The 26,668-nt window shown below is 42.9% G+C and overlaps 1 protein-coding gene across 2 annotated transcripts in view; it reads left to right on the top strand.

Annotated features, from left to right (window-relative positions):
• Positions 1-26,668, top strand: part of arhgap22a (Rho GTPase activating protein 22a) — a 309,850-nt gene that overhangs the window by 49,361 nt on the left and 233,821 nt on the right. For both annotated transcript variants that reach the window (XR_011962303.1, XM_072583180.1), the window contains exon 2: positions 160-247. Coding sequence is in view for 1 of the 2 variants with exons in the window: in XM_072583180.1 (XP_072439281.1) it covers positions 160-247 (88 nt within the window). In the remaining variant the exon portion in view is untranslated. The remainder of the gene's footprint in view (positions 1-159; positions 248-26,668) is intronic.

The following is a 26,668-nucleotide window of genomic DNA, read 5'->3' as shown; positions in this document are numbered from 1 at the left end:
GTAGCTCCATGCCAAATCCTATTTTATAATGGATCTGTGAAACATCTCAGGACGACATCTCTGTAACTGAACGTTGTTGTTGACTGACTTTTTTGTTTTCAATTAAACATCTTGATATTTTCTTGCCAATAAAACTTTCCACCTTTCTTTGCCCCATAGGGTTCGATCCACCTTCAAGGGAGTCAAGTGAACGAGTTTACAGCCAACCCTGAGGAGCCTGGCAAACATCTGTTTGAAATAGTTCCAGGTAAGAAGGTAAAATCTGTTCCAGCTGCCTGTCGGTGCTGTCTTTCTCTGGGCCTAAACATTCATTAAGTTCCCATTTTGACATGTTCTATAACTGGCCTGAGCCTGATTGTACATTTACAATGCAATGACTGAATGACCTCTCAACTATGATGTTGGACAACTGTTTCAGAATCAACAGGTATTGTTATCACAGCACATACAATACAAATTATTTTTCCAATGAAGGGGGTATGATATGACTGATAAGTTGACTAATTTCCACAATTGAACACATACCTGACTAGAGATTGTAGATAAAATACTTACAAGCTTGCCACAGTTTCCTTTACCTGACTTTTTTCCCTCTATTTCTTTCTGCTCTACTATTCACCCACTACTAAGTTTCTTCCCAACTGTTTTGGATCGGACCAGGCCCCTCAAAATATATTAAGAAGGTAGCCTAAAGATAAATGTCAGTTGTTGCACTCCAGATGCAATTCAATTGGTCAAACTACTCGATATTAAGCAAAACACAATTTATTCAAACACTATAGTTAAAATATAAACAAAAGAAAGAACTTGGAATGACATAACTCTACTGGAAAATGTAATAGAATAATGGATACAGTCGGTTCTGATGTAACACAATAGTTCCGTTCTCATTTTCTTATAACACGAAAATGGCACAATAGCCGCACCGTTTAAGCTAATGGGACCAGAATCACGTTATAGCCAATGCAGGTAAGGAAAGTTCATGTTCTACAAACAATGGTTTAAATTCTTCAATTGTGTTAAAGCCAATTCACTTTAAAGAGACACGCAGAACAGACTGTTAGTAACTGTTACTAATTAACTGTTTCAGTGTTGTAACATCCCATAAATGCACCCCTTGGCAAAAGGCAAATTCAGAGAACACATTTTGTCTCACATGTAATTCAGCAGCCCAGGAGGAGAAGCCCCCAGCTTTTGGCTGTAATCCAGAGAGGGGAAAAATAACTTTCGCTTCTTCAAGACCCCAACCGTTAATGCTGCGGAAAATGAAAAATCCCAGTGCTGTGGGAGGGAGGTTGACCACACCCAGTCAGGCCGCATCTATTGTTCCAGTTTTTAAGAAAAAAAAGCACCCAAGGTTTCTCATAGGCTGCTCAGTACCTGTCCCCCAATCTTTCTCTCTGCAAGAAAGTAGCACAAAATGCACCCCTTCAAGCCACAGCATTGTCACTCAGCCAACTTTGCAACATGAAGAATATGGGATTATCACTAGAATTTATCAGCCTCTTTCCCCAACCACATTAGCATCCACTTTCTGACCAGACCGGGGACGATCTGCGATGAGCTTTGGCATCCTCATTCCCTTCTGTGTGTCTCAAACTGAGATGTAAGCGATCGCGGTTTAATTGAATCCAAGCTCTGCACCATGTTTCCTTTCTCCTGCATGGCTGCCCTGTTTCTGAAATTATGCACCAAGCTACATCCAAGCTCGTAGTCAGTCAACTAAAAGCAGTGACGAAGGAAAAAGATTAAAAGGTTCAAAATAAGAGTTAGCTCCACAATCATGTGGTGTAATCAATGCATTGTGTAAAACAAGTTCAGGAGTGCATTGATCTTTTTCAGAAATGCTATAGAAAGTCAAATGGTGACTGTAATTAGATTTACAGACACACTGGGGGTAACTTTTACCTGACAATGATTAGTAGACCTGGTCAGGTAGGAGATTAAATGTTAGAAATGTGAAACTGGATTTCAATCTGCCTCAGGCATGTGCACTGGTGGTAGTGGAAGAGGGCAGTAAGCGAGAGAGGGCAACCTATCATCTCCTGTCCTTGAAACCCAGTGTCCCACACCACACCGCCACAGGATTTCTATCCTTTTAACTCATGGCTGGAGGGTTTCCCAGGCCTCAGGAAACCTTGCAGATAAAAGGAGGTGCTATAGCTTAGGTGCTGCAGCAAGGGCTAGCTCACATGTTGGAAAAACACTTTCCAACATGTGCGCTAGTGTATATCGAGGTGTTTCTCCAGGTCCAGCACTCCATCTTGTGACTGCAACTTCATGCTCTCTCTCTGAGCTTCCTGTCCCTCCAGCCCTTCTCTATCATCAAGGGCCTATGATGAGTGAGCCCAGTGCGGAGCTGTGATGGCAAATTTGGAGACAGAATTGGGTTCCCAGCGGATTCTATATCATCGAGGTAGCCCTAGTACCATCTCAGAGCCCCTGTGACAGAGGCAAGTTTGGGTTGGTGCAGTGCCTGGCAGTGGCTACATTGGTGAATTCTAGCAAGGACCCATGGTGGCGAGGGCATCGGTGGAAGCAAGATGGCACTGAGGAGTGGCGACATGTATTCTAGAGATAGGGTGCAGAGCTTCATGCCCAAACACCAGGCCCATGGATCATGACTTAACAAAAAGGACTGTAAAGTCACTTTCTTTTTTCTTTTCTTTCTTTTATCTTTCTGCTTTTATATTCTACGTTTTTGGTTTATTTCTCTGTCTTTTAAGAGGGTGCCAGAGACTGGAGACACTGTGCGACACTTTTCACTCTATTTTGTAACAGAATACACGTGATAATAAATCCAAACACCTTGGAGGTGTAGTGGACATCGAAAAAGGTTACCTCAGATTACAATGGGATCTTGATGAAATGGGCCAATGGGCTGAGAATTGGCAGATGGAGTTTAATTTCGATAAATGTGAGGTGTTGCATTTTGGGAAAGCAAATCTTAGCAGGACTTATACACTTAATGATAAGGTCCTGGGGAGTGTTGCTGAACAAAGAGACCTTGGAATGCAGGTTCATAGCTCCTTGAAAGTGGAATCGCAGGTAGATAGGATAGTGATGAAGGCATTTGGTATGCTTTCCTTTATTGGTCAGAGAATTGAGTACAGGAGTTGGGAGGTCATGTTGTAGCTGTACAGGACATTGGTTAGGCCACTGTTGGAATATTGTGTACGATTCTGGTCTCCTTCCTATGGGAAAGATGTTGTAAAGCTTGAAAGGGTTCAGAAAAGATTTACAAGGATGTTGCCAGGGTTGGAGGATTTGAGCTTTAAGGAGAGATCGTATAGGCTGGGGCTGTTTTTTCCCTGGAGCGTCAGAGGCTGAGGGCTGACCTTATAGAAGTTTATAAAATCATGAGTGGCATGTATAGGGTAAATAGACAGACTGTCTCTTCCCTGGGGTGGGGGAGTCCAGAACTAGAGGACATAGGTTTAGGGTGAGAGGGGAAAGATATAAAAGAGGCCTAAGGGGCAACTTTTTCATAGAGGATGGTACGTGTATGGAATGAGCTACCAGAGTAGGCTAATATGATTGCAACATTTAAAAGGCATCTGGATGGGTATATGAATAGGAAGGGTTTGGAGGGATATGGACTGGGTGCTGGCAGGTTGGACTAGATTGGGTTGGGATAACTGGTCAGCATGGATGGGCTGGCCGGAAGAGTCTGTTTCCGTGCTGTACATCTCTATGACTCTAAATCAAAAAAACAATTCTGTTTCTCCCAGCCAGTCTCCACAAAATTACTCCAGGGTCTTGGATACTCTGCCTCAGTTACCGCAGCAACACCTCCTCCTCCCCGTATGCGATTGGAACCAGGTTGACCTCGTTGTCTACAAGGTCTTTGGCCCAGTTTAACATTCTTCACCACCCCCCCCCCCCCCCCCGCCTCCCCACCCCCCCAACCCCCTGAATAAGGAAATCCCCTGGCTGGCAAACCTAACCAGGAAATTCGAATCTCATCCGAAAAGAAATGTAACCAGGAGATTAGAATCCTCTCCGTTCAGGGGACTGATTCTGAGCTGACTGGGCATAGCCGGTGTACTGTGCACAAGTAAATAAAGGGTGACCATTGCCTCGCAGCAATCTCTGCTTGATGAACATGAAACCTACCTTCTCCAGGTCTGTGGACCGACTAAGCCTGTGAATCAGACAAGGGCGAACCTGGAAGAACACAGCAAGCCAGTCAGTGTTAGGAGGTGGAGAAGTCAACATTACAGGTGGAGTTCTGAAGAAGGGTAAAATCCAAAATGTTGACTTCTTCACTTCCAGGTGCTGCCTGGCTTGCTGTGTTTTTCTAGCCTCCTGCTTGCCTACCTTGGAATCCAGCATCTGCAGTTTTTTTTTTGTCTCTGAACCTGTCAATCAGGCTGCCTTGTTGGTTGAGAATTTGGTTTTAAAATCATGCAAGCCTTGGGACATGGACCCAACTATAACTCTCACCCCACTGCTCAAATACTTTGTGCTGTCAAATATTGAGGTCTCTTCATGGAGAAGATGAAGGGGCCTCCACTGTCATTCACTTAACTCACAACTTTGACAACGTATGTAGATGAGCATTTGAAATATCCTAGCATTCAAGGTTATGGACAATGTGCTAGAAAGTGGGATGAATGTAGATAGGTCAGCACAGACTCAATGGGTAAAAACAATGACTGCAGATGCTGGAAACCAGAGTCTAAATTAGAATGGTGCTGGAAAAGCACAACAGTTCAGGCAGCATCCAAAGAGCAGGAAAATCGACGTTTTGGGAAAAAGCCCTTCATCAGGAATCAGGAATACAGACTCAATGGGTGAAAGGGCCTCTTCTGTGCTCTGTGACTCTCTGATTCCAGCTATTGTTCTATCAGTTGTGTTACAGTCTTAAAAACATCAGTTTTCAGACTTTGCTTTCACTGGGAAGTTAAATCCCTGTTGGAAAGTCAAGGTTACACATTCATGCATATGCCAAGCTACCTCAAAGTGACAACTTTGTATTGAAATCTGTATGATTTGCAATGTCGAACATATCATCGATGCAGGAAGCATTGCTACTTTAAGCCATCTTGAGGACACCTTGGGGCAGCACAGTAGCTCAGTGGTTAGCACTGCTGCCTCACAGCACCAGGGACTCAGGTTCGATTCCGCCCTCGGCAACTGTTTGTGGAGTTTACGCATTCTCCCTGTGTCTGCGTGGGTTTCCTCCGGGTGCTACAGATTCCAGTGTCAGTGTACCCAGATAAGAGTATCAAAACTGGTCACAGTATTCCAGTTGTGGTCTAATTAGTATCATGTATAGTTTTAGTCATTCATCCTTTTTTCATATTCCATTCCCTTTGTAATAACGGTCAACATATTGTGCTGAACTTGTATGCTTTTCTTTTTGAGACTCATGTATTATGACCCCCCCCCCTCCCCCAACCACCCCCCATCAAATCCAGCTGTAGGTTCTTTTGTATCATCCTCACCACTTGCCTTCCCACTTCTTTTTGTCTCTTCCACAAACACGGTACTTGTACATTCACTTCCTTCATCCATGATATTCACATATGTTGTCAATAATTGTGTCCCAGGCACTGATCCCTGTGGCACACCACTAGTTGCAAGTTACCACCGTTAAATTGGCCTGCCAACCTAATTCTGTCTTCTATTAATTGTTCAAGCTAATATGCTACTTCTAATATCGTGGGCTTCTATCATATTAAATAGTCTTATGTGCAATACCTTATCAAAGACCTTTTGGAAATCTAAATATATTATATCCATTGATTCCCCTGTATCTATCTTGCTTGTTATCACCTCAAAGAATTCTAATATATTTATCAGGCATGATTTTCCATTCATTAAGCTACGCTGAATCTGATTGGACGTATTAAGGATTTTGAAATACTCTGTTACATCCTTTATACTAGACTCTAACACTGACATGTGACATGTTAAGCTAACTAGCCAATAGTTTCCTGTTTTTCCTCTCCCTTTTTTTGAAGAAGATGTTGCATTGATTTATTATTATCCATGTGTCCACTTTTTCTTTGTCGCTACTTCCTTTTATTGTCCTAGGATGCAACTCATCAGATCTGGGGATGGACCAGTCCATAGCCCCATTAGATTCGATTACTTAGTGTGGAAACAGGCTCTTCAGCCCAACAAATCCACACCGACCTGCCAAAGTGCAATCCACCCAGACCTATTCCCCTACATTTTACCCCTTCACCTAACACTACAGGCAATTTAGCATGGCCAATTCACCTAACCTGCACATTTTGTTTGGACTGTGGGAGGAAACCGGAGCACCCGGAGGAAACCCACGCAGACACGGGGAGAAGGTGCAAACTCCACACAGTCAGTCGCCTGAGGCGGGAATTGAACCCGGGTCTGTGGCGCTGTGAGGCAGCAGTGCTAACCACTGTGTGCCCATAATTCTTTTTCTTGCATTGGTTGTCATATTTGTATCCACCCACCGTGATTAAATCTCATTAATGATTTAATTTTTTTCTGTGTGTTATGGAACACCGGTGACTATGGGCTAAGTTCAATTTGACATTTTTCATGGAGAGTTTCTCTCCCTGAGCTCTAGCTGTTCTCTGCAGGTCACCTCCATATCCGTGCACTATGCCTCTATGATACCACTGGTAGTACCTTTCGCTCGGCAGTCGCCTGCCACTTCCAGGGCTCCTCAGGATTCCCAGTGCCATGCCATAGTTAAGCCTAACCATGCACCAGGTCACGTGCTGTTAGCAGGAACATTTCACATGTTGGGAAGTAGACAGGCAGGAGGCTGGAAGGACACAGCAGGCCAGGCAGCATCAGGAGGTGGAGAACTCGATGCTTCAGATACAACGCTCCCCTCCAACACCCCCACCCGAAATGTCGACTTCTCCACCTCCTGATGCTGCCTGGCTTGCTGTGTCCTTCCAGCCTCCTGCCTGTCTACTTTGGTTGGATTCCAGCATCTGCAGTATTTTTGTCTCGCACATACTGGGAAGGCATTAAAAATCAACAGCATTTGAGGGCTTCTGCAACTCTAATTCAGTTCAAGGATCCTGGCATCACGGGCCTCCAGATCAAAAATACTTCAATTTGAAAGCACAAACAAGTTGGTCTAGGATAATAGTCAATGCCAAAAAAGAATTTCGTGTGTGTGTGTGTGTGTGTGTGTGAAAGTTGTCAGATGTTTTATGAGAACAAAGTATGTATTTGGATTGAATATCATGGCTTCACCGTCTAACCAAATTCATCAATGTTGGACCAAACTACTATCACAAGGTGTTATTGGGTCTAGCAGAGGCATCAGATTGAACCTTGTTTTGAAGCCCTGAGGTATTGTAACCGAGTTGAAGACAGGTTGGTGAATTTTAATGAGACTGCTGCACAACAAACAATAATGTCCATAGTGACACGAGACGGAGTAGATTCTGTAACAAGCACTTTTAGAAAGCCTCTGTCAATCCCTTTTAAAGTAACATTTTCCAATACAGTAGCATTAACTCCCCTAACTGCTGTATCAGTTGAGGTTGTTAAGTTGTCAATATGACTGTTACTAATGTTGTTGAATGGCTATTGTGATTGTCTGTTAATTTGATTGCTGCTCTTGCTATGGCTGGAGTGTGCTCTCAGCTCAAAACCCTAACCGCTATAAAAGAGCAATGTATGCAGTCCAATTAAGGTGCTCTGGATTCATTGAGTCACTTTTTTATTGGAATCAACTACTGTAATTCAGTGGTGCTGGAAAAGCACAGCAGGTCAAGCAGCATCCGAGGAGCAGGAAAATTGACTTTTCGGGCAAAAGCCTTTCCTGCTCCTTGGATGCTGCCTCACCTGTGCTTTTCCAGCACCACTCTAATCTAAGTTCTGGTTTCCAACATCTGCAGTCCTCACTTCTGCCTACTGTAATTCAGTGACAATTCTTGAAAAACCAGAGAAGAAGTTGATTTGCAGAAAGTACTTTTGTAAAGACCTAGCTGCTTTCATTCACTGACAGTCCAACCAGACACAATTTTGTTGAGTTTCTGATCCAAAGTAAGTGGAAGTGAAATATCCAAAGAAAAGAGTGACTCCCATTCAATTCATTGCTCAATTCAATAGAAGCCTGATTCCATTGTGAGCTTGAATATACTTTGTCCACAGATGAAACCACAATTGAGCCATTTGACATTCTTGAGGGAATCTGCTGACCATAAGGGAGACTTTCCTTCCTCATTCTTTGCACATGAACTGTAAACATCACATTTCTGAGTAGATTTATGATTGATTAAGTTCTGCATTGTGCATGAAGAGAATCCATCAATTAAATGTGCAACTATTCCCAAGGTTTAAGATGTTACACATCACCAACTCCAGATGTCTATTAGAAATCAGAAGTGACTCCTCATTAGAGAAAATTAAACCTTGTTAGTTAAATAGAATGCAAGAGGCAAACTACTTTCTAAGGTTGATATGGTGATCGACACTCCGAATGGGCTCTGCTTCCCTAGATTGTTCATTTACACAGTCATTTGGTAGTCTATTTTTGGGGAAAAAAAGTGCTCAGATGTGCAATGTTCAAATGGGTAATTGCAAACTGGGCAGAAGAAAAATGCTCAACATATGATTAAGGAAAAATACCTTAATCCTGGTTCTGTGGGTGGGAGGTTGACCATACCCAGCCTGGCTGCATCTATTGTTCCAGTTTTTAAGAAAATAAAAGAACCCAAGGCTTCTCATACGCTGCTTAGTAGAAGAAAAATGATCAACATATGGTTAAGGAACAATACCTTGTCTCCTGGCTCGACATTCTACAGTCTTCAGAATACAACTCTTTTAGATCAGAAGCTCTACTTCCTCCTTGATCCATATCTTTTATTTACTTTCCTTTTTACTACTACTCCCTTGTTTTAATGGGTGGGTTGTTCCTTTCTCTATCCCGTCATGGTGCATTCAGGCAGTTTTCATGTCTTTCTTCTCAGTGTTTACTATATCCATGACCACACTCTTTGGATGTTACATCATGAAATAGTTTTATCACCAAAGACACCTCCTGTCCCTTCCAACCTCTTCTGACAAAGATACAAAAGCTTACTTGCACATACAGGTTCAAGAACAGCTTTTTCCCCACTGTTATTAGGCTTCTGAATGGACCTCTGAAATTTCAAATCTAATGTGGAATTTGGTTTTGTGCACCTTCTTTGCAACTGTAACTTGGTATTCCCCGCTCTGTTTAATCAACCCCTGATCTTTGTATGTTATGATTTGCATGCAGTACAGGCAGAACAAAACTTTTCACTGTACTTATGTACATATGACAATAATAAATCAAATTAGTTTCTTATTTAATCTCCCTGGCCTCCTACACTCATAAATATCTCCTTTTTTATTTTTTCTACTTCTTAAATCTCTTGTTTCTCTTCAGTTTTGATGAAAGCCTTTGATCTGAAACATTGCCTACTTCTCTTGACAGATGCTGTCTGATCTGTTGAGTTCTTCCAGACTTTTCTTTTGTTCTTATTTCAGATTTCCAACATCGGCACTATTTTTCTTGTGTGTAATGATTTAACCAAGTCACTTGAGTTCTTTAACCCAGAAGTACCCTTGTTTACTGCTTCTCCTTTCAACCACATTGAACATCAACCATTTCTTAAATGGATTCTAGGTTTTCCAGTTTAGCCATTGAACTGCAATGCTGAATACATGTTAAGGTCACTTTTTTAAAAATATCTATTCTAAATTTGCTGTTGACTAGTTAAAAACCTGAATGATACATTTAAATGTGAACGGTGGCACATTGACTCAGTGGTTAGCACTGCTGCCTAATAGCACCAGGGACCTGGGTTCAATTCCACCCTCTGCTGGCTGTGGAGTCTCATTCTCTGTGTCTGAATAGGTTTCCTCCCACAATCCAAAGATGTGCAGGTTAGGTGGATAAGCCATGCTAAATTGACTCAGTGTTCGGACAAGGTAGATTAGCTATGGGAAATGTAGGGTTACAGGAACAGGCAAAGGGTGGGGGTGGGTCTGGGTGGGATCCTATTCAGAGGGTCAGTGTGGACTCAATGGGCTGAATGGTCTGCTTCCACACTGGAGATTTTATGAATCAGCTGTTGACTGTACTTTTGTCACCCTAAGTATAACAATGACAACATGGAACTATAAAACCCGACTACAATTAGGAAGATATGTCAAAGCACTTCACATTTCATTGAGAAGGAAACAAAATAAAATTTGAAAGGGATTAGGCTACCAAGTAAGTACTGAAATTGGACAGAAGGATTTTGTAGAGGTTCGGATTTGGAGTGAGGTGGGTAGCAAGGAAGAGACAACTAGACAGGATATATTGAAGGACAGAAATGCAACAGTACAATGAACAGAAGATTAAAGAGATCACTAACCCAGGCGGAAATGATACCCTGGAGACATTTGAAAGTGAGAATGGGTATATAGAATAGAGACGTGATCATGTCAAATGGTTTAAAATGTTAAAAGGCTGTGCTAGGACAGATGCAGAGAGAGGATTTCCACTGGGTGGAAGAACAAAGAGGCATAATCTTAAAATTGGAGCCAGATTGTGTTGCAGTGAAAATGGGAAGTGTGGGGAGGGGTCACGTTTTCACACAAAAGGCCATAGAAAATTAATTTCTCTACCAGATCAAGCTGTGGACACTGGAGCTTTCAAGACAGAGACCAATAGATTTTGATGGGCAAGAGTATGGAGCAAAGACAAATGAATGGAACTGAGTTATGGATGCACCAACTTGAGTGGCAGAGCAAGCTCAAGAGCTGAGTGGCCTCCTCTTTTTCCTAATGGTACCTTTTGAAAATATTTAGTTAATTTACTGAGATGCAGGAAGTCAGTTGGGCTCAAAGATGATGGGAAATGAAACCTGGGAGAGCATATCTGCATAGTTTTACGTAAATGGTATCCTGTGGATGGTTTTAGGTCAAGAGGTGAGTAGGAGCACATGTGAAAAATTGATCCTTTAGATAAGGGAGCATCAACAATGTTTACCATGGTGGTAGCATTGGGGTATGAGGGAAACGCTGATTAGGATGTGGGTGAGAGTGATGCTGGCAAAGCACAGCAGGTCAGGCAGCATCCGAGGAGCAGGAAAATCGACGTTTCGGGCAAAAGCCCTTCATGAGGACCTGCTGTGCTCTGCCAGCACCACTCAAATCTCTGACATCTGCAGTATCCACCTCCACCTAGGATGTGGATGAGGCAATGGAGATAATCAAAGCTTCTTTACTCAGCCTGGCATAATGGACAGGAGGTTTTTTTTATGATTCATTCATGGGATGTGGGCATCACTGGCTGGCCAGCATTTATTGTCCGTCCCCAGTTGCCCCTTGAGAAGGTGGTGGTGAGCTGCCTTCTTGAACCACTGCTGTGGGTTGACCCACAATGCCTTGAGAGAGGGAATTTTGACCCAGCGACAGTGAAAGAACAGCAATATACAGTAGCCACCCACCCCATACCTGCGGGAGATACATTCCAAGACCTACCATAGATGTCCGAAACTGCGGATAGTAGCGACTCCATTAATTTAACTGGGAAACCCGGCAGCCCCCGCTTCCTGGTTCTGGAATGTTCCATGCAATATGGTTGGGCCGCAGTAAACCGCCGTAACCAGACCTGCAGATACTGCAGTCACCCTGTATTCCCAAGTGAGTGGCTTGGAGGGGAATGTGATGGTGATGGTGCTCACCGATATCTGCTGCCCTTGTCCTTCTAGATGGAAGTGGTCGTGGGTTTGGAAAGTGCTGTCTGTGGATCTTTGGTGAATTTCTGCAGTGCATCTTGTAGCAAGCACACGCTGCTGCTGCCGCTGCTGCTGAGCATTGGTGGTGGAGGAAATAGATGTGGTGCAACTCAAGCAGGCTGCTTTGTCCAGGGTAGAGTCAAGCTTCTTGGGCGTTGTTGGAACTGCACTCCTCTAGGCAAGTGGGGAGCATTCCATCACACTCCTGACTTGTGCTTTGTAGTTGATGAAGGTAAGACTGAGGGAGTAAAAAGAGAAAAGTAAACGAGAGGTATTTTTTACTTGGTCAAGCCAGAAGGGCAGTGGAAGCACAGGAGTAACAGAGGAGGGGAGAGTGATTTGAGCTGGGTGTCCACATTCATGCTTCAAAATTATATATCACCAAGAGCTATTATGTAGGTGAGTGGGTCTAAGGACAGATACTTGGATGTGACCATTCTTAGCAGCATAGCAACATTTGAGTGAGTGTAGTATCAAGGTATGCCAGTAATACAGAAATCAAAGAAAAAAATCTCTCCACTTTTACAAAGGAGAGTTATGTTTTCTTTGAGCTCAATCATTTCAGCCCTAGCAAGGCTTTAACACTCTTTTGTGGTACTTTGTTGTCATGTTAAGGTCAGAAATGGAACCATTCATTGACGGCTTCACACTGACCAGTTCTATTTACAATTTTTTTAAAAACATTCATTCACAGGATGGGGGCATCACTGGCTAGGCCAGCATTTATTGCCCATCGCCAAAGGGCAGTAAAGAGTTGATCACACTGGTGTTGGCCTGGAGTCACATGTAGGCCAGGTAAGGATGGCAGTTTCTTTCCCTAAAGGACATTAGTGAACCAGATGGGTTTTTCCGACGATCGATTTACGGTCGCCATTAGACTCTTTAATTCCAGATATTTATTCATGAAATAGAATTCCTACAGTGTGGAAACAGGCCCTTCAGCCCAACAAGGCCACACTGACCATCCGAAGAGTAACCCATCCAGATGCATTCCTCTATCCTATTACCTTATATTTACACCTGATTAATGTACCTAACCTACATACCCCTGAACACTATGGGGCAATTTTTAGCATGGCCAATCCATCTAACCTGCATATCTTAGTATTGTGGGAGGAAACCTACGCAGAGAACATGCAAACTCCACGCAGGCAGTCGCTCGAGGCTGGAATCGAACCCAGGTCCCTGGTGCTATGAAGCAGCCCTGCTAACCACTGAAGCCACTGTGCCACCAAATTCAAATTCCATCATCTGCCCTGGCAGGATTTGAATCATAATCGCCATTACCCGAGTCTCTGGACTAACTGTCTAGCGATAATACCACCAGCCCATTGCCTCCCATAATTCCTTAGGTAATGAATCATGCTCATACATAGCAAGATGCAGACAAGCCAGGCTCGGGGTTGAAAGTGGTCAGCGCAGAGACAAGGCAATGTCCATTTACAGTGAGAAAGAGTCTAACCACCTCCCTTGGTGCCTGATTATCCACAGCCTGGATGTCACTGTTGATCCAAAATTTTGATTATGTCAGCTACAAAAATAATGGCTACATGGGTCAGTCAGAAATCAAATGCTCTCCGATAAATGGTCCTCTTCCTGCCCTCTTAAAAACCCTCTATATGACCTACAAGATGCAAGGCAGGAATATGATAGAATACCTTCCACTTGCTTGGATGGCCCACATCCCACAATTTTCAAACTCAACAGAATGCAAACATTTGACTTGATTAGTATTCATCCGTTCATCACTGTCTGAAACCTCCATTCTATGCCAGTGCATAGTGGCAGCAATGTAGCCCAGCTGCACTTGAGAAAGATTTTTCTTGCAGCATCTTCCAAACCATTGACCATGAGCACCCTAAAAGACTAAGGGCAACAGGTACATGGAAAGACGATGACCACCACCAAATTTCTGCAAGTGAGACACTATCTTGACTTGGACATGCTTTGCCCGAGCATAATCCCAGAACTGGCGACTTAATATTTCTGTGTGGGTACTTTCACCACACAGGCAGAAGTGGATACTGCAGACGCTGGAGATCAGAGTCAAGATTAGTCGTGCTGAAAAAGCACAGCAGGTCAGGTAGCATCTGAGGAGCAAGAAATTCCTGACTAAGGGCTTTTGCGCGAAACATTGATTTTCCTGCTCCTTGGATGCTGCTTGACCTGCTGTGCTTTTCCAGCACCAATCTAATCCTGACTTTCACCAACAGATTGTTCACAGTTCAGCAAGGTGACTCATCTTCTTAGTGACAATTAACTATATAAATATTGGTCTTACGAGCAATGCCCAAATACCAAACATGAATATAATAAACATTAGAAGGAGGTTATTGGTGAAAGAGAAGCAGGTTTGTAGTTCTTTTGAAGGTGGAGTCACAGGTAGACAGGATAGTGAAGAAGGTGTTTGGTATACTTGCCTTTATTGGTCAGAGTATTGTGTATAGGAGTTGGGATGTCATGTTGTGGCTGTAAAGGACATTGGTTTGGCTACTTTTGGAATATTGGATTCGGCTCTGGTCTCCCTGCTGGAGGAAAGATGTTGTTAAATTTGAAACGGTGCAGAAAAGTTTAAAAAGATGTCGCCAGGGTTGGAGTTATAGGGAGAGGCTGAATAGCCTGGGTCTATTTTCCTTTGAACATCGGAGGCTGAGGAGTGACCTACATGTTAATAAAATCATGAGGGGCATGGATAGGGTAGATTAGATTACTTACAGTGTGGAAACAGGCCCTTCGGCCCAACAAGTCCACACCGCCCTGCCGAAGCGCAACCCACCCATACCCCTACATCTACCCCTTACCTAACTACGGGCAACTTAGCATGGCCAATTCACCTGACCTGCACATCTTTGGAGTGTGGGAGAAAAACGGAGCACCCGGAGGAAACCCATGTAGGCATGGGGAGAATGTGCAAACTCCACACAGAGAGTCGCCTGAGGCGGGAATTGAACCCGGGTCTCAGGCGCTGTGAGGCAGCAGTGCTAACCACTGTGCCTCCGTGCCGCCCACAGGCGCAACAAGTCCATACCGACCTTCCGAAGAGTACCCCAACCAGACCTATTCCCCTACTCTACACTTGCCCCTAGCTAATGCACCAAACCTACACATCCCTAGACTAGGTCTTTCTGCCAGGGCAGGGGAATTCAAAACTAGAGGGCACAGGTTTAAGGTGAGTGGAGAAAGATTGAAAAAGGACCTAAGGGATACATTTTCACACAGAATGGTGTGTGTATGGTACAAGCTGCCAGAGGAAGTGTGGAGGCTGGTACAATTACAACATTTAAATCCCATCTGGATGGGTACATGAATAGAAAGGGTCTAGAGGGATACAGGGTAAATGCTGGCAAATGGGACGAGATTAATTTAGGACAACTGGTCAGCATGGATGAGCCTGACTGAAGGGTCTATTTCCGTGCTGTACATCTCTATGACTCTAGCTGGAGCAATTAGAGAAGGGTTGCTTGACATTGATTGTCAAGAAGTGAGATAGACTGAGGTTTATGCAAAGACCATTGACTCTGGAATTATCAGGAAATATCAACAGTGCTTCACCCGGAGGCTCACTGAAGATGTTACCTAGTAGGGTGACGAAACGTCTAGAAATGAACCTTCCAGCTCAGCGAGCAAACCTACATTCAGAACCTCAACCTGAGCTACAAATCTTCTCAAAACTCGCTAAGACCGTTGACTCTGTGCTTTTGTACCAATGTATCTTTATTCAGTAATTCCCTTTCAATTCTAACAACCACTGGGTCAGTCAAGCATTTAGTTTCGTATCAGGCAACATGACAAAAATCTGACCAAATCCATTCTTGTATCATAAAAACTGTTTCAACACTGTCCTATTAACGAGGCTAAGAAAGGGAGTTCAAAGAACTTTTAAAATGGTATCCAAATCCTCTACTTAAACCCTTTTGCTTCAAAATAGTGAAGAACTTGGAATGAAATATTTTGCCTATAAATTTGCATGTTCTGTTCCTTTGAATATGCTGACCCTGTACACACTGACCAAATTTTTCAGGTTAAATTTACCATTAGAGGAAGTGGATTCTGACAACGAAAGCAGATGCTATTTTTTTATGAAATAGCGGAACTTATTTACACGCAGCAGAGTGGAAAATTCCCTGACCCCCAAGCTCTTAAATATATGGCTCAGATCATCCTGTTACCTGGGTGCTGTACCATATGCGTTTAGCATCAGAGATCTTTAAAAGTCACTGGTGACTTTGCCACAATGGAAAATCTGCATCACATACATGTTTATCGAAATACAAATCCAACATGAAAATCCCAGTGCGTACAGGCAACTAATTCAAAATGGTTCTGTTGATAGTATTCTACCTGATTCTTTCTAAAAGGAATACAAATTTGGCACCGGGAAGGTCCAATGATTGCATGGTTATGGTGACTGCAATACAAATATTCAATGTTTCTTGCCTTGACTGGTCAAATTGGACTGACACATCAGTCAATCATTTTAACTGACACCAAGTCAACTTCTCTCTGCTCCTTGGGCCTTTTCCACCTCGCTAAATGTGAAGCTATTGTAATCCAGTCAACATCCAGGAGTTAGTCCATTGTACAGAATCATTCAATCTGGCTGAGAAATTTAAGAGGAGTAAATACCATAATTACCATTGGTGATTGGTACCAATTTAAAAAGTAATGGACTTTGAAGGAGGAAAGAAGATGGAGTAGTGAAAATTGCTCCACAACTTGATTCCCATCGGAAAGCGATTGTGTGCAGAATTCGATGATGAATCTTGATCTCAACATGCAAGAGGATGCAGGGGAGGACAGAATTACAGAAATTTACTGCACATAAAGAGGCTATTCAGCCCATAGTCTCCACAATGGCTGAAAGATGTCCGAATGCCACTTTCTTTTCCAGCTGTTGATTCACAGTCTTGTAGACCCTTGGTATTTCTTGTGTGTGTCGAAGTCCTTCGTTAATGTGATGAAGGTTTCTGCTTCTAGCACCTTTTTTAGACAATACGTTCCAGACACCAACCACCTCTTGGATGGCAATAAGTTCGCAACTCCCTTCTAGTGGGCCAAAGGCAGGTCTATGGAGTTATGTACAGATCAGCCATTATCTCATTAAATGGTAGAACAGGCTCAAGGGGCCAAATGTCGTCTCCTGTTCCTTTTATGTTCCGGATCCTCCAAAAATGCTTTAAATTTAAGTCCCCTGCTCATTGTAGTCGTAGAGTCGTAGCGATGTACAGCATGGAAAGAGACCCTTCGGTCCAACCCGTCCATGCTGACCACAAGCAAAGTAGGTCTTTCTTATTCATTATATCCAGGCTCCTCATAACTTTATCTTTAAATTTCTCATTGACCATTCCTGTTCCAAAGAAAATAATCTTAGCATATTCAATCTTTCCTCATCGTTTTCTGGTGATGGTAATATCCTTGTAGTCTCTCAAAGTATGCATACATTCTTCCTGTCATTCAGAGACCAGAATTATTCCAGTACTTATTTCTGATCAGTGTGAAGGATCTTGTATTTAGAGTTTAGAAGAAGAAAGAAAATTTCAGGAATGCAAAAGCAGGAACTGAGTTTACAAGATACGCAAGAACTGCTACAGAAATCCACGTGAGGTTGAATCCTGCAGGCGAACGATGAATTACCTGTCACGCAACAAGTTCTTTCTTGAAATCAATCAGGTGTGAGAGACAGTTGCTGACAGAATTATAGGTTTAAATTCCCAGCATCTCTTTTATACTGATGCTCAAGCTATTGATTTCTGTCACTTTTGACTTTGGGTATCCCTTCCAGGTTCCTGTCACCACCATTCTGAATGGAAAATAGATAGGCGATTATGGTCCCTGTATGTCTCTATCATTAGTCCAGAAAGATCAGTGGTTTTTCTCTATGACCACAGTCATAGGACTCTCTGCTGCAATGTTTTAAAAGGACTGCAGCGATGATTGAGAGTGCATTGAACCAGTAACTGACAGATTCACTGTGTTAGATGTCAGTTTGTGCACAAAACTCTGATCCATATTATCTTAAGCAACTCATTGAGAAAGGATTACTGTCTGGTGTGCTTACTACTGACACCAAGAAAGTTAAATTGCCCCTCTCAATGCGAGTGAAACCTGAACTCATTCAGGTTCCAGGCTAAACCTCATTCTGCACTGTACACATAAAGCTGAAGGTTATGTTGCCATTGAGTTTGTTGGCGTTCAGAATATATATACCACCAAGTTAAGCTATCCTGGCATTTTGCTGGTATTTAAGAAAGGCCAGAAAGACTGAGCCCTCACACACTCTCAGTGCAGCCCTATCACACTCATTTTCCGTAGTGATCGATACCAGGATCCATCTAGTATTGTTATGAGTTAGTAATTTGGGCAGACGTACCACAAAGTGTAAACTTTGTGGCTGTTTGGTCTGTGCAAATGCATATAAACTTGCTTTTAGTCATATGAGCAGGCGCATATCATTGGATTCTCTGCTGCTGAAAGTAACGATGCACTCAAGGACTTCATATGAGTCTACCAATATAATCAGGATACTCTCCAGTGGGAAATGTTCACAACAGGCATTCATATACTCCGCTTTACAGTTAACAAATTGAGGACAACGTTGAAGATCTAAAGTAGAGTGAGTAACACAGGAAACTCCCTTCCACATCTCCTTTTCGAGAAGGCTATGGATACACACATACACATGCGCGCGCGCACACACACACTTTTTTAATGTTCGAAAATTTACTAATTAACGTTTTCACAAAAAGAAACAAAATCATTGGCCATTATCTGATGGATGCAATCGTTGTTGTCTGATGGAATTTTAGATGTTTCTAGAAAGCCATCTTGAATATCTGATGTTCTCCGACAAACATGTGAAGGGTGTCCATGGGATCTGGGGACCGTGTTAGAACGATTGGCATCTGACCCAAAGAGTCGTGAGTGTGCTGGTGGGAAAGCACAGCATGTCAGGCAGCATCCAAGGAGTAGTCGATTTTCCTGCTCCTCGGATGCTGCCTGACCTGCTGTACTTTCCTAACACCCCACTCTCGACTCTGATCTCCAGTGTCTGCAGTCCTCCCTTTCCCCTATCTGACCCAAAGAGACAATTATAAAGATTAATCTTCAGGAGCTTGGAAGATTGAGCATAGTGTGGTGTAAAGATGGAAGCTCTGATCAGACCATAGTCTGCTCTTTTCTGTGCCTTCATTATATCACAGAGCTAAAGGGATGGATGTGAATGTTGAATGATTGATTGATTGTGTGGGGTTGTGCATGTTTACTAAATTATAACAAAGAACAGTACAGCACAGGAAGAAGCCTTTGGCCTACCAAGACTGTGTTGACACATTATGCCTTTCTAATTGGATCTACCTGCACCGCCTCCTCTGATTCATCCTCAGTGCAAAAACAAACTGCCTCTCACACCTTCTTTAAACTTACCCCCTTTTACCTAAAGCTTGTGTCCACGAGTAATTGATATTTCTACCCTAGGAAAAAGACCCCAACTCTCCATTCTGTTCATTTAACTTTGTAAGCTTCTATCAGGTTAGGCCCCCTCATCTCGCAAAATTCAAATAAAAATGCCTCAAAGTTAGTATCTTTCAAAGACTATAATGTTATGGACCAGGCCAGATCCCCTCAAAACATTTCAAGAAAGTAGCCCAGACCTGACCTTTGCCGGTTGTTTTAAGCAGGTGTAACACTGATGTTCCAGTTGGTCAAACCACTTTGTTGTAAATAAATTTGGTTTTGTGTAAATGATTACTGAATGAAACACAAACAAAAGGGAACAGAATACCAACTAGCTTAAATGAGTCGAAAACCCCAATAGATTATCCTAACTTAATGATGCTGCTCCAAATTCATGCAGCAATCTCCAAAAACACCTCTTGGCAAAGAACGTAAAGACACACACACACACACACACACACACCTGCCTTTCAGTGAACAGCCAGAGAAAAACTGAACTGGGAGAATTAGCCACTCCCCTTTCATTGTACAAGTGTTTTTTTAAACCTTGAAAGCCTTCTCAAGTAGATCAACACCAGACATTTCAGAGACTGCATCTTTACAACCTCCTAAAAAAACAACTACGGGCAACCTAACCTTATGAAAGGAGCAGCAGCATCACAGTAACATCATGATGAACTGTTTCTACGCTTTCTCCAAAGCTTCCGTAGTATCCTTCTGGTGACCAGATTCCAAATGCTCTCCGCTCAGGGCTCCAGCCTATCCGTATCTCGCTATATGCTTTGGCAATCCTCCTCACTATCTGCAGCCGTATCAATCTTTGAGTCATCTGCAAACTTGTTAACTCTGTATAGGTCTATGTGTGGCTCTGCATGCGTACATCTGTGTGCATGTTTGTGCGTCAGTAGCACTGCAGCAGTGCTTATATCTTATCCCCATTGCGTAGAGATATGTGAATATAGTTAAATCCTCCTGGATTTCATGCATCCATCAACAGGAGTGCCATGGAGGTTGAAGGATCCAACTTGCCACAGGGATGTTATACTTGGGGATCTCCTTCTGAACAACAGATAGTAAGAATGTATTGATATTCCCAGATAGCATTATAGATAGTCACCAGCTCAAATGATGAGACATTCTAAGATTTCCCTTCAGTCGTGCTGTCCGTTCTCATAGTTTTGATGGTAGAGGATGGGAAGAATTGTGGACCGGAGTCAGACAGCATGGAAACACCCCTCCGTCCAACCAGTCCATGCTGACGATAATCCCAAATTAAACTAGTTCCACTTGTCCACATTTGGCCCATATCCCTCCAATCATTTCTTATTCATGTACTTATCCACACGTCTTTCAAACATTGTAACTGTACCCACACCCACCACTTCCTCTGAAAGTTCACTCCACACACTAATTACTCTCTGCATTTAAAAAGATATGCCCCCTAGTCTTGGGAAATGACACATACCAATTCATCTTATCTATAGCCCTAATGATTTTAGAAATCAACACTCCAGTTTAAAAAAAAGCCCCAGCCTCTCCTGATACCTCAGACACTTCATTCCTGGCAACATTCTGGTATATATCTTCAGAACACTGTCCAGCTTAATATCCTTCTGATAAGAGTGACCAGAATTGCACCCAATACTCCTGAAGATGCCACACCTATGCCCTGTAAACCTCAACAGGACATCTCAACTCCTATACTCAAAGCTCTGAGCAATGAAGGCAATTGCTAAACACCTTCGCAATCAGGTGGTTGTGCAGTATAAAATGAAGGAGCAGTGCTACAAAGCTAGAGCTTCCAAATAAACCTGGTGGACTATAACCTGGTGTTGTGTGATTTTTTTTAACTGTGCTTATTCACAGTTATCAAGACTGTTCCCCTCTCTATACCCTCACATAATACAGAAATAATTGTCTCCTCTGAAGATGGTACAGAGGAGTATTTTGTGAAGGTGTAAGGATGCTGCATTTACCCCATCAGCATTATTTTCCCTTCAGAGTGAATGAACATGCTCAGACAGCAAAATACAGCTGAAATGTGGTCGCAGTTGTAATATGGGAAAATGTGGCTAGGAATTTGCACATTGCAAGATCTGACAAGTGATTGTGACAGATGCCAGATCATCTGGTCTTCTTTGAATAGTGCTGGTTTACATCCAGCTGAGAACTTCGGTGGCAAGTACTCCACAGACCAAACAATATCTGTTAAGCAAGAAACCGAGTGATCTTTCAGGTCAAGATGTTTTTTATCGCAATGTGTGGAGCTTGGTTTTAACTCCCATCCTAAAACATGTTATAAAGAAATGCATAAAGAGAGTTCATACACTTTATCTGACAATTACGTGCAAGTGATTCTGTCTCAGGTAGACCCCACTTAGAACATTTCTAAATGTTTAAAATAAGGAACATGTTCAGCTATAAAAGGGAAAGTTTTAATAATTGAAATTGCATATTTGTTTTTTTTAAAACTCTCCTGAAACAATTCTCAACCTGCAGGGTTGAGACTTCACAGGAGTAATTGTTTACTTTCTGGCCAAGAGACCTTAATTGGCAAATACTAATAATTATAACATTGTTAAAGGAGCACTTATGCAGATAACTACTAGACTTCATTTACTGAGTATTTTAAATCAACCTGTACTGACACAGAAGAGCCTTTTGAGATTTAAACGTCAATTGTTGAATTCAAAGTCCAGGGTGCTAACTGGTACATCTTGGAACATTCTGCTGAACAAGCACAAACCCAGGATCAAAACAGAGACATTTTACATTTTCAATCTCTCACAACTAAGCAATTTCAGCTGAAGCCAAATCCAGCACTTTGTCTCCAGGCATGAATGGGGATTGAACCCACAATTTCAGGTTTATGAGAAGATCACCTTTCCACTTGGCCACCGTGCTTCATTTTAAATGAAAGACTGGTTTTGGAAAAACAGCGAAGGGCATCCTGAGATTATAATGCAGGCTCCCTGTTTATAAATGGGCACTTGGAGCCATAGATCCCTGAGTCAGGTTCAAGGAGTGATTCACCTGCAAATGTAGTGATCTTATGAAAACCACAGTGGAGGTGTTAAATGCTAGTTGCTGCTTTTAAGAAGTTAACCTGGCAGAGGTATAAATCTCCCAGGAGCTTGCGGCGATTCAAAAGGTATCTCGGCTTGGCCTGAAGTTCTAGCTGGTTTGCATTTTAGTGAACATATGTGCCGTTCATTCACATTTGCCATTTCAGCAAAATCTGGTTAATTATGTTGTGAGCGAATAAAGGGCTGACAGGTTATACACTTAAAAGATTAGCTCTTGTGTCGATCTGGCTCATGAGTACAGCTGAATAGAGGCACCAGCCTGCCTGAAAGACCCTGAACTTGATAGGGCACGGCTCCTTAGGGAGTCATCAGACCGATGAGTGAAACAGTGTCATCACATTACCAGCTTGTATCTTTGCTGAAATCCCTGCTTAAACCCAGCTTAATGTGCTGTGTAGCCACACCGACACCTGACACACATTGCTAATACTTAGAGCATACTGACACATTAAAGGGAAAGGGAGAGTGTAAGATACTATGAAACCTGCGCCGAGAATGTTACTTGAAGTCCAGATGAGGAGATGCCGGTGTTGGACTGGGGTGTACAAAGTTGAAAATCTCAACACCCAGATGGTGGTTCAGTGGTTAGCACTGTAACCTCACAGCACCAGGATCCCAGGTTCAATTCCAGCCTTGGGTGATTGTCTTTTTGGAGTTTGCACGTTCCCCCTGTGTCTACGTGGGTTTTCTCCCACAGTCCAAAGATGTGCAGGTCAGGTGAATTGGCCACGCTAAATTACCCATAGTGTCAGGTGTATTAGTCAGAGGGAGATGGGTCTGGGTGGGTTACTCTTCGGAGGGTCGGTGTGGACTGGTTGGGCCGAAGGGACTGTTTCCACACTGTAGGGATTTTAATCTAATCAAAAAAAAACAGGTTATAGTCCAACAGGTTTATTTGGAAGCAAATAATTTCAGTTAATATCGCACTGTAAACCTTTGCTATAAATTTTTTGTCTTACAATTGTGCACTGCACAACCACCTGATGAAGGAGCCGCACTCCAAAAGCTAGTGCTTCTAAATAATCCTGTTGGACTATAATCTGGTGTTGTGTGATTTTAACCTGAAACCTAAGTGTTCTTCCATGTGTGCATGTCTATGGCAGCCACAAGCATGAATCCAAGGATAAAAGAGATAAGCCAAATGGCAAGATCAGAGGAAGGTGTAATCATTACAATACAGATAGGAGAAGGCTGAGAAGTACGTAAGTTATTCAGTGGCATCGGCAACATTAACCTAGGATGTTGTTTTGCACTAAATAAAATCAGGGATGAGCTTCAGCGAATAGAATGTGATTGGCTATACGTTCAAAACTGGCACCGGGGAAAGGCCTGTCTTTAGTCAATAAACTTGAATGTTTGGATCAAGTTATCAGGTGATAGATATGAAGGGCATTCAAAATGTAATTGAAGCTGAACTGAGTGAAAGTGATGAGATTTGATGTAATGAGCGGATGTCTATGCAGTGACCTTTCTTCTTCTGATCCAAAGCTCAAACCTTAGCAACAACTCTCCAGCAGGGGTCAGGGTTCTCTTTGTACAGAATGGTCGCGTTGTCAGTTTAAATGCACAGTAGACAAGCAGGAGGCTGGAAGAACACAGCAAGCCAGGCAGCATCAGGAGGTGGAGAAGTCAACGTTTCAGGTGTAACCCTTCTTCAGGACGGGGGGTGTGAGAATGAGGGGAGCTGTAGATAAAGGGGTGAGGGAGCAGCCTTGAGTGGGGAGAGGGGTGGAGGGATGAGGTAGTGACAGGTGAACACAGGTAGAGGGTACAGCCTGGTTGGTTGATGGGAGGAAGGGTCAATGTGAGAAATGGAAGGGATGAGGAGAGGCTGTTAAAGGAGTAGGTGATGGGAAGGGAGGTTATTTGAACTTGAAGAACTCAAGGTTGAGTCCTTTGGGCTGTCGGCTCGCCAGGTGTTGTTCCTCCAATTTGCAGTCTGATTCGCCATGGCAATGGAGGAAGTCAAGGATGGTCATGTTGGAAGGGGAATGGGAAGGGGAATTGAAATGGGCAGTGATTGGGAGGTTAGGTCAGTCCCTAATGGGCCCAGCTGAGATGCTTGATGAAGCGCCCTGAATTTACATTTGATCTCACCACAAATCGGAGGAACAAGTCCTCAACTTCCGCCTGGGCAGCCTACCGCCTGAAGGACTCAACATTGAGTTCTCCAATTTCAAATAACCTCCCTTCCCAGCCCCTGAATCCTGTCCCAGTCCCCCCTCCTCCTTTCCATTCCACTTACCGACCCTTCCTTCCAGTTACCAATGGGATTCAGTTCTCCTATTGACTAACCAGGCGGTACCCTTTACCTGTATTCACCTATCACTACCTTACCTGTCTGCCTCTCTTCCCACCCAAAGCCCGCCCCAACACCCTCACCCCCTTATCTGCAGCTTTCCTTACCCCCCACCCCCAGGCCTGAAGAGGGGTTACACCCGAAACATTGATTTTTTTTCCTCCTCCTGATGTTGCTGGCTTGCTGCATTCTTCTAGCCTCCTGCCTGTCAATTTTAGATTCCAACATCTGCAGTTTTTATGTTTCTAACTAAGTTTAAATGTATAAACATTTCTTTATGACACTAATTTACTCTTACAGCATAGGGTTTGATCAATTTGAAATACAATGTCCTTTAACACCAGTGGAGCTTCAGTTGATTAAAGATTATCATTTCAACTGGAGACTTGTATGTGCACAGTTTAACTTGATGAATTAGGTTTGTCTGTATTACACTAATATATGAAGTAATAAAGAATAATATTTATTAAGAAACCTCGTCCAAACTCCAGCACAACACAACATGAGGGGTGACCTTGTAGAGGTTTATAAAATCATGAGGGGCATGGATAGGGTAATAGGCAAGGTCTTTTTCCTGGGGTGGGGGGTGCAGAACTAGGGGGCATAGGTTTAGGGTGAGAGGGTAAAGATATAAAAGAGAGCTAAGGGGCAACTTTTTCACTCAGAGGGTGGTGCATGTGTGGAATGAGCTGCCAGAGGAAATGGTGGAGCCTGGTACAATTACAGCATTTAAAAGGCAACTGGATGGGTATATGAATAGGAAGGTTTTGGAGGGATCTGGGTCAGGTGTTGGCAGGTGGGACGAGATTGGATTGGGAATATCTCGTCTGCACGGACGAGTTGGACTGAAGGGTCTGTTTCCATGCTGTACATCTTTATGGCTCTATGACTCTAAGTGCACTGGCAAAGCAATATTTTCTCAAACGTACTCTCCTGATGAAGTGGTTCCTGAAACATATTTAGTCAGATCAGCATTTTGGAATTGAGCTGTTTGCATTCTCCTTCAGTAGAAACTCTTTACTTTCAACTTAAAAACTGTGTGTATGATAGGGAAAGTATGTCCTGTGAACTCTTAGCAAATGAAACATCTGTGGTTTGTGCTCTGAGGAGCCTGGAAGTGCTCGTGCTCAACTTCAGTTCTTAAAAGAGTTCCTTCTCTTGGTTGGAGCAGCAGCAGAATCACTAACAGCAATGCCCAGACCATGTAGGGGAAAGGAAACTTACCCACAGTCTCTGTTTGAGTGATCCCTGTCGAACATAGGAATGGAATTGTCATACGAGGAATGGTTGTGAACTCTTGAGTCTGTACTCAATGGGGTTTTGGAGGATGACGGAGGGTCTGATTGAATGTTGCAGAATACTGACAGACCTGGATAGAGTGGATATGGAGAAGATGTTTCTACTTGGAGAGACTTGGACCCAAGGGCACATCCCAGGATGAAGGGATGACCCTATAGAACTGAGGAATCTCTTCAGTCAGAGGGTGGTAAGTCTGTGGAACCCATTGCCACAGAGGTCTGTAGAGGCAGAGTCATTGAATGTATTTATGACAGAGAGAGATAGGTTCTTGATTAGTCAGTGCATCAAGGTTTATGGGCAGAAAGCAGGAGAATGGGTTTGAGAAATACATCAGCCACGATCGAATGATGGAGCAGACTTGATGGGCAGAATGGCTTAATTTGGCTCCTATATCTGATGGTCATATGGAACATACAAAGGCATCTGAGTAGCAGTTGTAGAAAACTTTCACCGGACTGTGATGAACTTTGTCTTAATTCTACTTTGTTTATTATGTATGACCTCTGTCAGAGATGTAGGTGCCGTAATGGGACGACTTATAAAACTTTTTACTGCATTTTTCCTGTAATATCAGATTTGACAATAAATTTATTTTCTATTCTATATTTAAATAGGCTCCTTTTGAATACATTTTATAGTGTGCCAAACACTCAGGAGTAATTTTCTTCCCAACACTCACTACTCAATCTCTTTCGGAGGAAGAGATTTTGAGTCATATTGACAGGATACTTGGTGCCCAGTGTGATGTAACTTTGCATTAAGGTCCAAATCTGGCATCAAGTCCACGCCAGCCCACAGCTAAAGAAGAACAAAGCAGA

The sequence above is a fragment of the Chiloscyllium punctatum genome, chromosome 13, assembly GCF_047496795.1.
Source record: "Chiloscyllium punctatum isolate Juve2018m chromosome 13, sChiPun1.3, whole genome shotgun sequence".
Taxonomy (NCBI): Eukaryota; Metazoa; Chordata; class Chondrichthyes; order Orectolobiformes; family Hemiscylliidae; genus Chiloscyllium; species Chiloscyllium punctatum.
The sequence above is the reverse complement of the archived record's forward strand: the minus strand, read 5'-3'. Positions and strand labels throughout refer to the sequence as shown.